The 12,779-nt window shown below is 36.9% G+C and overlaps 1 protein-coding gene across 3 annotated transcripts in view; it reads left to right on the forward strand.

Moving 5' to 3' along the window:
* EZH2 (enhancer of zeste 2 polycomb repressive complex 2 subunit) overlaps positions 1-12,779 on the forward strand; it is a 52,784-nt gene that overhangs the window by 11,321 nt on the left and 28,684 nt on the right. For 2 of the 3 annotated variants that reach the window (XM_054193445.1, XM_054193446.1), the window contains 2 exons: positions 10,243-10,366; positions 10,888-11,016. In XM_054193445.1, coding sequence (XP_054049420.1) covers positions 10,250-10,366; positions 10,888-11,016 — 246 coding nt within the window. In that variant the 5' untranslated portion in view covers positions 10,243-10,249. Of the gene's footprint in view, positions 1-10,242; positions 10,367-10,887; positions 11,017-12,779 lie in introns of those variants that run through there. The other variant, XM_054193447.1, reaches the window with a different exon arrangement.

A 12,779-nucleotide genomic window follows, 5' to 3' on the forward strand; every position in this document is an offset into this window, starting at 1 on the left:
TCTCACTGTGAAGAATTTTCTCCTTATATTGAAATAAAATCCCGTGCTGAGTCTTGTCTGTTGCCTCTTGTACTTTCATTTCACATAGATTAGCATGTCTCAGTAGAAGGGCTAGAACAGTGATGAACTACTGTGATGATCTGTGTTTAGCTCTTTGGGTAAGAAAGCATGCTGTTCAGGGAATTAATTCTTTTATGTATTGGTTGAAATTCTTGAAGTGACTAATCCAATTTTGATAAGGCCCAGAAATAGGCAAAACCATCACGCATGTTTTAAAGAGTCTGTTTAGGAGTTTGGGAGCCTACATGTAATATTCTTAAATAATTTTGTTAAGAATAACTAGAACAATCCTTGAAGCCTTAGACTTGTACTAATAATAGGACATGGAAAATAACCATTGTTAACTATTAATTTGAATATATGCAGTTGTGAATGGCTGTAGTGGGATGTATGAGGCAGAAGTAAATTGAACAGACCTACACTAGCTGTTTGTTTGTTAGAGACATCTTATATTTGTCTTGCACTGGCAACTGTTGTAGACAAGTTACAAATGGTTGCTGCTGTTGTTTGCTACTGAGTACATCTTTTCAGAGCAATCTTTAGTTGATCTAGAGATAGCAGGAAACACGGTACTTTAAAGCTACTTGTGCAGAAGTAGTTTGCCACATTAGCTGCTTTGATTGTGCAAAGTCTTATAAGAGAAAAAATTACACAGTGTGAACAGTGTGTTTTACTTCATACAGAAGATAAGTGTTGTAGTCTAAGGCAAGTGGATGGTATGCTCTAATGGTTTGCTGACATTGGCAGGGAGAGGCTTTGCTCCTTTCCCTTGACCCTCATCGCATGGTGGTTGTTCTTCCCTGCCAGCTTGTGTGCTTATCAGGTAAGTGAATGTGCTGCTTAGTTTTGTTAAGTTAAAATGTTCTTCAAAATTAAATTCTGTTAGGTAACTGTTAATAAGCTAGTAACCATTGATTATGTCAGAGAGGAGAGAGTGCACTGGCCTTGAAGTTGACAACTGTTTCAGTGGAGGCAAAGGTTCTAAGTTGCTGATACATAAAAAACCCCACAGTATTGTAGTGACAGACTACTACTTTGGAAGGGATTCCACTAACTGAAATGTATTTTAGTGTTGCAAATAGTAATTGCAAGTCACTAACTGTATCACAATAATAGGAGTTTAATTGTGATGAAGACTGCTCATAACAAAAACATGCCTATTTATAGCAGCAGACCTTCTGCTTTTGGCCCTGCCGTATTACCTGGAAAGCCTACAGCCATCATCAGTCTGTATTGGTGTTAGGGCTGACAGTAAAATGTCTTGGATGTGGTTGTTACCCACACTGCAATTGAAACATGGGCTTTTAGTTCTGCTTGCAAGCATTTTTCTGCTAACTTGAGGGGGAGGAAGAGGAAGTACTCTGAGATTTGGACACTTGCTTTCACACACAGACATTACTCTTCAATTTGGGGTTATGGCATTGGTACATCTAAGCCATCGATGGTTCTCCTTACATCAAGTTTGTTAAAATTAATAGTTTTGTCTTTGACAATAGCTTGTATAACAGTTTCCATCTCTTGAGTAGTCAACGACATTCTTGCAGAACATGAAATCTCGTTAGAGTTGATCATGAGTGTTTTATTAACCTACATCATCCACAATCACTGAAGCCCATAAGAGTGAGGAAGGACAGATGAGCTGTTTAGAGTTACCTGCTTAGATCAGTTCATGAACTGATCAATTTCTTTTAGATACTGCCAAACAGAGACCAATAGAGGTTAAGCCTTTGTAGGCCGATATAAGTCTGCCCCAAGAGTGCCACAGCTGGCGTAGACGGCTTAGTAAATGTTTCTGGTTTCTGGTTGTTAAGAATAATTTTTCCCTACTGGTAAAACTGCGTGGCAGAGACATGACATAGCTTGTGTGTTTATTTTCTGGACTGTTCAGACAGTTTGTTTTTTTCCTGACCTAGTTTGATTAACAGAATCATAAGCACTTAAGCTCTCACAGTAGAGAAGGCTGAGTAGAGGTGGAAATGAGTGACCAGGGGCCACTGATACAGCAGACAGATGATGTCTTTTCCAGGTAAAACTACACCAAATAGCATTTGAGGAGGGCAGTTGAACTGATGGCAGCATTTGATGTAAGTTCTCTTTCTAAATTTAAGCATCTTTTAATGATGCAGAACTTCAGCATATGGAGTAAAAACATGATGTAAATTTTTAAAGCATAGATAAGTATTTTTAGATATTCTTTATTAAAAAATAGGTTAAACTGCACTGTAAACTTAAAATACTACATTTCTATGATATAGAATAGTAAAAAACACAGCACAGTTTACTCCCATCTATTTCTCTGTGACTACTTCTGTAAAAGAATAAATGTGCTGTAGTTTTTGTAGTGAAATTAATAAACTATGTTAATCTTTCCTATGTTGTTGTATTTCAGAGCTAGAGATTTTTACTAGTCAGTCTAGCTTGCTATCTGAAATACCCAAGCTGACAGTGGCCTTGGGAATATTTTTCTTCCCATGGAAATAAGAATGTGCTATTTTACATAGATAAGTTTGAAAGAAAACCATATTTTGTTTTGCTTCAGAAAATCCAGAAAGTAGAGAGGCAAATAACTACAAAACTTGTAGGCACGTGGTTTTTTGTGTCTGCTGATAGCACAGGTAAAAAGCCCTTCGAGGTGCTAGGAGTGTCATTTCCCCCCACCCCCCCCCACCCCTTCAGCTGGCATAACATGATGTGGAAATAGTTAGCAGCTCTGAAATCACAGCAGTGAACAATTTTTCTTACTTAGCCCAAGAGGTGCTGTTAACAAAAGTTTGGTATAAATGAAGGAGACAGATCTGGCAGATTACAGCATTAATTTATAATTAACTTTCAAATCAGGTTTGGTTTTTTTTTTTTAAGTCTGGCAATATGTATGTGTTTTATTGATAGTTTATTTTCAGGTGCTTGATAATTGTAATATGAGTCTACTGGAAACTGCTTACTCTGGGGAGGTTTAGGATAGGTTCATGTGTCTTGCATTTAAAGTGCATGAAGTAAAATACTAAAAGTAAATTTCTAAGAGTTCCTAAGTAATAAAGTTTACTTTAACGTAGGTAAAAATACTTAGCTGCAGTTGAACAATCATTTCATTGTATTGTGCTGTGTAAAATCCTGTAACATAAGAGAACTTGAGTTTTTTTTGTGAGGTGGTTTTGGAAAGTTAGCAACTTTACATCTAAGCTTAATGCATTGATTTTTTTTTTTTTTTTAATTGAGATATTCTCTTTTTGTTTGTTTGTTTTCTAGAAAGTATTGCATTTTTTGCAGATTTATGGAAAAATCTTGTTAATCCCTTCTGTTGCTAAAATTCTGCTTTTTGAGTTGGACACGAAAGTTGTCCTAAATTCTGCTGCCCCAGCAAAAATTTATTTTGAGGAAAATCATAGAAGGGTGTAGTGGGGTGTGGTTCAGTTTGTTTTTGTTGTTGTTTTTTGTTTGTTTTTTAACTAAACCCCAAGCTTTGTAGATGTTTGAAGAAGTTCAGTGATGACTTCAGATAGTGTTTAAGATGTAATAATTTCTTCATTAGTAAGATTGCATATGTTCAGGCTGACCTATATGCTGTCTGTGTCTGGTAACAGCTTACAGTTAAAGAGCATGCCTGCCGCTCCAGAGCAAACTGATGTATAAAACCAGTGCCTGTTTGTGGTGTAATTGCCTGTGCTAGTTTTTCCCTAGTGTTGGTCTGAATTTCTAACAAATCCTTCCTCTTTATAGTTGTGCACAGGAAGTCACAGTTGTGGATGGGATCATCAAAATGATCTGTGTTTCAGAAAACAAACAATCACAAAATTGAGCTTTTATTTATCGCTGGTCCGTTTAATCCAGTTTACCATGTATCCCTTTGAGATGAGTGGCTGCAGCTCAGTGAGCAGTATTGGGGTGAGAATAAAGAGTTGGGACGGGTAGGACAACTGTAAGATGCTATCGCTGCTGACAAAATTTCTTAGATGAATACCTTTACTATATAGTGTTGAATCTAAATTAATATGTTTATGGTATCTGAAGTGGCAGATCATGAAGCCAGCTCAGGTGCATGCTTTGAGCTTACCGGTGCATCCAGTCCAGAGAACTTAGTGGAAGTACGTCACTGTTCACAGCTCTGTGGGCATGCAAACGGTAAGGTAGAAGAGGTTGAGAAGCACCGTGATGTAGTTCGTTGAGCAGAGCCATGCAGTTAAATATATTCCTTTAGAGCTTAAGCTTCTGAGAAGCAAATGTGATAGCATTTGCATTTGGCTTTATGGGAGGTAGAAGTAGTACTTCCCTGCTACCTGCCCCCCCAGCTGAATTCTTTTATTCCTTCATTACTCTAGCCAACAAAAACCATGATGAATTATTTTATTGTTCAGTTTGTATCAGGTTGCGTATGCAGTTTCTCTGTTGGGTTTTATATTCTCCCCCTGTCCTGTGTTGAAACTGTTGGTTCAGAGTGCTCTGAAGTGCAGTATTGTATCAGTGTATGCATATATTTAACGTATATTAATAACTTTTTGGGTATAGATTAATTAATGAAAAAGAATTGAGAAGTTCTACTGTACACAGTATGTTTTAATTCATAACTATCTCCAAGCAGAAATCCTGAGTAGAGGGAAGATAACATAATATTGTTACAGTTTAAAATATTGTCTAACGTTAAGCACAATTACAAACTAATAGCATTCTTTTAAAGGAATGCTATTCTTTTAACCCCCTCATTTGTTCTCCCGTGCTTTCCAGTTTGATAATTTTCATTTATTTATTTTTTTTCCTGAAATTTTGCACGGTAGCCAGAGGAGCTTAAATATAGTCTTTGACAGAAGTATGACTGCTTGACTAGACTGCCTGATTTAGAGAATTATCTGTGTGCTTGCCTGTCACTGGTGGATATTGCCAGAAAGATGGAAGAAAAATAGGGTATTGTCTTTAAATAAAGCTATTTCTATGCTCTGTAGGCAAAACAGGACCAATTTGAGCTGAAATTTTTCTACACTTTTTTTTCTTGTTGTGAGTTCTAGATGTATTGTACATGCTTTGGCTGATGAAAGTAAGTATTGGCTAATATAAGCTTATAGGCATCAAGTTTCTTTAAAACTTGTAAAGATTGTGAATCTTGTACGTAACTTCATAATGAAATGCTCAGCAAAGTTTTTTAAAACACAAACGTATATGCTCTAGGACACTGCCATTTTTTGTTGTTTTTCATTTCCCATTATGCAGGCATGAGTAGAAACTGAAAAAAATAGATATGTGTTTCTTTTTATTTTCTTGTAAGGTTTCTTAAAAAATCAGTATTTAGGTGGGTTCAGTGCATCTCATTCCAAATACCATGGTTCAAAGTCCTTATCGGTCAAAGAGGCGTTGATTTTGTTATTTTTCTTGTATTTTATGGTGGTCTGTTTAGAATTACATTGGTCCTCTCATTAGTATAATTATCTAATGTCCAGTTCTACCCATGCACTTACTATACTATGCATGGCTATACTCCGTATCTCAGGGAATTAGGTATCTGTAATATTACAAGTAATGGAAAAATCTGGATGGCATGAGAGCTGGCGAGCAGAGTGTAGCAGTGCCCAGCTGTACGTATGGAATAGGCAGTGTGGGGTCACTTCAGTTCTGGAGTGCTGTGCTCTGGGAGGGCTGGCTGGGTTAAGTACAGCTTTGGACCTAAGGTATTAAGCCTTTGCATTTAAGTGTGGCACATGCACCTCTTTGCTTGCTGTGGTGTCGGGGTAATTGTCCAGTCTGGAATGAGACAGTCCATCTGCCTGTGGCTGTATCAGGTTGACACTAGAATTGCTTGGGATGTCTTGCCACACTTCCCAGTGTTCCCTCTTCTGCAAAGAGGGTGCAGGGAGTTAGGGCAAGATTTCCCTCCTCAGTGTGATGCCAGGTAAGGTATGGCAAGGTTAGCTCTGGTTCTGCATGGAAAAGTCGTTTTGGGCTTTCGAGATGAGCTGTCGCTAGAAACAGTATAACTGCTTTGGAGTTATGCTTGCTTTATTGTATCCATTTTGGAGATGAGATGATCTGCCCTTAACTAACCGAGTTGACTGCTACATAGTCTCTTTCTTTTGGACAAAATTTGTCAGGACTGGGATCTTTAGCAGTTAGATGGTTTCTGTAGGCCCTTTGTATGAACAGGATGAAAAAATCGGAAAGAAAAAGATTTTAAAACAATAGAAACAGCTAGCAGGATTCAGAAGGGGAAATGGGGACAGAGACAAGGGACGTGGCCTGGAGGCTCTCAGAACCACACCATTGCACTAAGACAATCCAGTATCATGTTTTTATTTATTAAAGGGAAACTGTTTAACATTATGCTATCTTCTTAAGACAGGCTTAACTATTCTTAGACAGATGGAGTTTAGCTTGTCCCACTTGTGCTACTGTAGGGAATATTCTGAAACTTTATATGAAAAACTGACTAGTTCCGACAAATGGATCTTAAAATTCACTAGTTTTTCTGCTCTGCAATCCTAGCTACATATCCCATACAACAAAAGTCAATGAAAATGTATAAGCTTTTTTCTTGTTTAGCAAAGTGAAAACTGTGTAGTTTGTCACAGCTCAGAGTACTTACGAATGTGAACAGCAGAAACAGTGAAAGAAAGTGATTTGGTAAACATTTTTCTTACATGTAGGTAGTAGTGGAAGTGGACCAATAGCAGACTTGAAACAGCATCTACAGTCCTGAATTTGCTGCAGAGACCGACTTTATGTTGGTGCTTCCCTGAAGTCTTTTAATTCTCCAAATTACTTTTCCTTTCGGGGATGGAGGTAGTGTCCAGCAGCTTTCTGTAAGAGTTCAGCTTTCTGTCTCATTTTTTACTCCCCCAGCCCTGACCCAACATGAGCTGTCCTTGTCTGTGAAACTTGTTGTCCAGTTTCTCAAGTTTAGTTTCTTAAATGTATAGTTTTGGGAGCAACCTTTGAATTGACACTACAAGTTGTCAGTGGCATTTGGCTATAGTCCTAATGTGAAGACAATGGATCGATTACACTGAGAATTAACTCTGTCTGCTATGAATACACTCTTCTGTCCCTACCCCCCACCTTGATTTGGTCATCCTCCCCTCCTTCCCCCCCCCCCCCCAGCACATTTTCTTCTGAGATTAGGGACAGAAAAACAAATGCCTCTTACCACAGTACATGTGTTAACACTGTAATTCTACTTTGGTGATGTTCAACTGCCCAGAAACATACAAATATGGTTTACTTGGTTTGAAAAACCACTGCTCAAAATCAGAATTAATTTATTAATTTTTGGGGATTTTAAGTAATATTTTACAAACATGCATCCAGGAGACTTTGTTTTTTTCTTAGCTGTATTTTTTCTGTAACCTGTATGTGCATATGCTGTCTTTCCACTCAATGCTTTTTCTCTTAATACGGACTTGCCATTTAAGAGGCTGTTTCTAATTTGTTTATACATATTTTACTTAATACACTGTGTATCTCACTGACTGTTGCACACTAACATTATTACTTTATCTAAAAGAGCTTTTCCTTGATATCACTTGACATAAGTAACAGTGCATTTTTTCATTTTCTATGGTGTGTTATTTGGTGCCTCAAACATTAAATTGTTGTCGATGTTGTGCCCCAGATAGTAGCTTGGAACTAGTGTGAGAGTGTTCTTGTAAGTCCCATTTGCTTTCAGATGAATGACTTTGAGTGTGCATAAGTTATGCTGTTTTAAAAGGAAGTATTTATCTTCCTATCATATCTAATTTTTCTTACCATTTTAATACAACAGGTAACAATGACATTCATTACTGGAAAAATTGAATTGATTTGGTTTGTTTAGTCAATGGGGATATATTTCTCTCAGGTCTTAAATCCTTGTTTGTGGGGTCTTCTGGGGGCTATATTTCAGTCATATGAAAGAAAGATGGGAATTATGTTGGGTTTTGTTCGTTTGTTTTTGTTGTTGTTTTCAATCTAATTACATATGATTTCCATATAGATCTGCTTTTGATGAGCAGGGCTTATGTAGCAATTTAATTTTAGTTAAGAAAGCTTTTCTTAAGACTGAGTCATTTGTTATTCTCCAGGAAACTAGAATAAGGAGGGCTGTGGTTGAATGCAGTATTAGAGTAAGTAAACGTAATCTGTGTTTTGTTTTTATGGGATATGCTACTTCAGTATTGTCAGATGAGCTTTCATTTATCTTTTGAATTCATTGGTACTTTTTCCATGTCTTTTGGCTGTGCCATAACTGAAGTGATTTTAATGTTCTGTAATTACTTACAAATTGAGATTCTGTCTTTCTGTTATTTAATGATACTTATTCTGTGTCTACTTTATTTCCAGTTAGTGGGATGTTTTTCCGTATTTTTGCTTTGCTTAGTTTAGCATATAATGATGTACTTCATAGTGCTTTTATGCTGTTCTGAAATCAATATCGTAGTGCACTTTGAATCACTGACTGTCTTTACTGTGCTCTAACATGAATGGTCTAGGACTTTTTTAATTATTATTTTACTTTTTACCTCTTTTTCTTGTAACCACTGGTGTTGTGGCAAATGAGATACAGGTGGAATCTAGTTGCTGTCTTGAGGTATGGAAGCAGAGCAACTGTATTTGACACTTTGCTCTAACTCTAACTCCCTGTGCTGGTTCTCCTCCTCCCCCTCTGTCTAGTCAGTTGCTTTGGGCATTCTTTGAAACTTATGTATATGCTTTGCTTTTTTTTCTTCAAAGGATACTTCCCATGATTTGGGTCATCAATTCTACCATTGGTTTGTTGATTTATTTTCATTCTAAATCTAAAAACTCATCAATTTTTCTTACAAAATATGATTTAATATCTTGCATAAAAATGGGTGTCAGGCTCTCATAGACTATTCCGTTTTGTTCAATGTAAATGTGTTCAGTGTAAATAAAGGCATAGTATTGAGAATAAACAGGTTCTGTATTAATTCCCCCACAATCATCATGAAGCCTGGTAGAAATTAAATCTGACCTGTACAAAACTGCTGAAAATATATCTCTACCTCCAGCAGCAAAGACCTTTCAATAGCCTGGATAAAGCTGTACTCATGACTGTCAGGGGAGTTGTGGTGTGGGACAGGGGAGGTAGCACTGGGCATTCGACTCCAGCCTGAAGAAGACACCTCTGTTCATGTTTACCTACCTTGGTAATTAGAAGGGCTGGAATTGTTTCTGCTCAAATTGATTATGCTTGTTTGAGAATGTATCAGCCTTGGGCAACTGGACATTTCAGCTTTCCAGTTCACGATGGCTATTGTGAATGCTCTTTTGAGCTATTCAGTGAAATACTGTAGGTTGTTACAGTGCAACTGTTGAGAAGAAGCCAGTCTTCGATGTAGTGGTTTTGTTTCAGGATGCTGTCAAAATAGTTGTTGCCAGCAAAGTCGCAGCATACGGTCTTCGATTTTGAAAAATGCTGAGCAGATTGGCATATTCTAGCAACGCATTTGGATTATAATGTAAAAAATACAACTTCATTGCCAACAGTCCCGTAACATAAAAATCAAGCACTTGGTACTAGGAGGGTTATCAATAAAAGTGGAATCAGTTTCGTGTTTGCAGTCAGCTGGACACTGGGTTTCTGTAGAATGCTTGCGAAGAGAGCAAGGTCTCTTATTCTGGATGTTTCATAACTCTCTCTGTCTGAATTTCTCGAACTTTTTGACATCGGAGTGGTTGGGTAGGAGGACTGTACTTGGGGTAGCTCTCTGCACTTGAAATCAAGTCTAGAAGCATATTCTAGGAGTTGGTATCTTACAAGAGGACATCTGTGAGGAGGAAAAAGTTTGTGTGCCATGAACATAGCTGTCCAGAACTTAATTTACAAGACTGCTTGCAAGGATTCCAGTTTGTATCTTTGCAGTAGGAATCTTGATTTGTTCCACTTCACCCCTTTAAATCCATCAGGTACCTTTTTGTATAGAGGCATTAGAAGTGCTTAAAGCAAATGTGAATGGTCCCACTGATTTGTAATTAAAATTATTGTTTTCCTATGTCTGTCACTTAAGTATGTTGATTTTCTTCGTTTTTTTTCTGGTTGGATTGGGATGGTATTGCAAGTGTCTGATTGAAAGGAATTAAAGGAATTAGATATGAAAGGTATTAAAGGAATGTCTCTATCCTACCTAATTTCACTCTAAGTTCTTCTGTAAGCAGCGGCATCTGTCAGATTTGGTAATATTAATATGACACTGTGTCTTGTAGGATAATCATGGGTCAAACCGGAAAAAAATCTGAGAAGGGACCAATTTGTTGGCGAAAACGTGTGAAATCAGAATATATGAGACTGAGGCAGCTCAAGAGGTTCCGACGCGCAGATGAAGTAAAGGTATGTCATCTTTTGGTTCTCTTGCTTAAAAAATTATACAAAAATCCATTTTATTCTGAAGTATGAGTTGTCCTGCAGTTAACACCTGCAATAACAGTTTCATTAAACGCTTTGTTAACATACTGAAAACTTGTCTTAACTCTGTGATCTTATAAGCAGGTATGATACATTTATATGTGATTGAATCAGGCATGAATCGGAAGACACTGTGGAGAGCAAGTATGGTGACTTCCTTAGCCATATGCTCTTTCTGATTCCATTTAGAATTTAATTCTATGCTAAACCTCTGAGTCTCTAAACATGAGAACATGTTTGAGTCATAGAAAGGAATAACGAACTATATTGAGCCTCACTGACATTTAGGCAAAATTTGGACAGTTGAGTTTTCAGCACTTTTCTTTTTTTACACTGTCTGGTTTTGTTTATTTTTTTGGTAAATGTTATAATGACTTAAGATGCTAGCAGGTGAATTTAGTGTCTTTGATTTATTTGTAATGTTTACAATTGTGATTAATTTTTAGAGTATGTTTAATTCTAATCGTCAGAAGATACTGGAAAGAACTGAAATTTTAAATCAAGAATGGAAACAACGTAGGATACAGCCTGTTCACATCATGACTTCTGTGAGCTCATTGCGCGGGACCAGGGAGGTTGGTTAACATGTGTTGTGGTAATTCCACGTACAAGGTTGTTAGCACATTTTTGTTTTATTACTGGGAAGTTGGCTGTTCTTTATTTTTTTTTTTCCAGCATGACATGACTTGGCAGCTAAATATTTTTCGTATGAATCTCTTAAATAATTTATTTATTATTTATTTACATCATATGACTTCTGGAAAGCAATGAATAGGTAGCAGGCTACCTAGCTTTGTACAACACACAAAAATGAAACTTCTTTTTTTCTGATAATATGTGAATCATACCTCAGCATCCTTTAATCAAACTGTTTTGTCTCGCTGATATTGGGAGTTTAATCTTGCTCCTATTGGAGTTGACCCCGGTGGCGCAAATGAGTAGTTACTTTGGTTCTTACTGAGTTAAAGCACGTGAAAGTTGTGAACATACCCACTTGACAAAGTCTTCTTTATAGTGATCAGTCATTTAACCACAATGGTTCTAAAAAAAAGTGTTAGTTAAGTTGATGCACCCTTGTGTTGCACAAGTGGGCTAATTTGTGAAAAACAATTCCATGATGGTGATGCAATTTGAGCACCTAAACTGTCTTTCTTGTTGGTAGCTTGAACAGTGGTTTAAGCCTACTCCGACTTTCTATATTCAGCCCAGGTTAATTTATCTTCTTTCTCAGTTGCTCTTTAGGCATTTCTCTAAACTAAGCCAGTTTGAAGATGTTTCACGTGTAATAATCTGAAAAGCCAACTCTTTTCAATAGGATGAGAATGAAAAGACTTTACTGTGAATAGGTTAAAAAAACCCAAACCAAAACACTTTTTCTTCAAGAAAACTTGTCAGAATTTCCTTTTCCTAAAATTTTAGTGGGCAACTGGGGGGGCGGTATGTCACAGAGGTGCAGCTGTGTGCATGCATGTTCAAATGCAAACAGGCAAGGACCTTTGAGTGTTTTCCTTTCAACATGATTGAATATGCAATTACTCATGTACAGCTCTATACCTACTATATAGCACTGTAGGATCAGAACTTCTGATAATAATTGACACAGGTACATGTACAATTTTAACTTTTTTTTTTTTTTAGTAAAAGATCATTCCTCACCACCTCACCATTCCTTTTTCTTTTTCCTTTTTTTCTTAAGCTTGATTCACTATTCTTTTATGTTAATTTCCCTGCCTGAATTGATTTCCTGCCTGAATTGATAGAGCACACTAATTACTGCATTCAAATCCAGTCTCTGTCTCATGAATCAGAACTCTAATGCTTGATTTAAGATTGCCATAATTTATAGTGAGAGAAGTGAGACAAAGAAATGGTGGGGTTTTTAAAAGATTACTTTAAAATCTTTTTTTTCTGAATGTCCTGAATTTCTTCAGAGTAACATGGGGCATTGGTTTAGTGACCTGATGGAAAGGTTTTGTGAGAGCCTTCATATGTTTAGTGAAGACTGCAGGGCATTGCTGGTAACGTAGGTTTTCTCCAATGGCTAGTCTAGACAGCATCAACCAGAGACCATAACATGGCCTGTGCTAGCCTAATAAACATTAAGCTGAGTTCCATATCAAAACAATGGGGCACCATAACTGAGACTTAGTACCGAACGCTTTGAGTCATTTTGACATAGCTCATTTGTCAACCTGAGACTTCTAGTTCCAAAGATAAAGTAATTATTTTTTAATTTTGTATTTTTCTTTAAAAATACATGAAAAATATGCTAGATGGCTGCTAGCTAGAAATTTAAACATTAACCTGAAATGGGAATAAAGTTCTAGTATAGGACAGT

This window comes from Rissa tridactyla, chromosome 2, assembly GCF_028500815.1.
Source record: "Rissa tridactyla isolate bRisTri1 chromosome 2, bRisTri1.patW.cur.20221130, whole genome shotgun sequence".
NCBI lineage: Eukaryota > Metazoa > Chordata > Aves > Charadriiformes > Laridae > Rissa > Rissa tridactyla.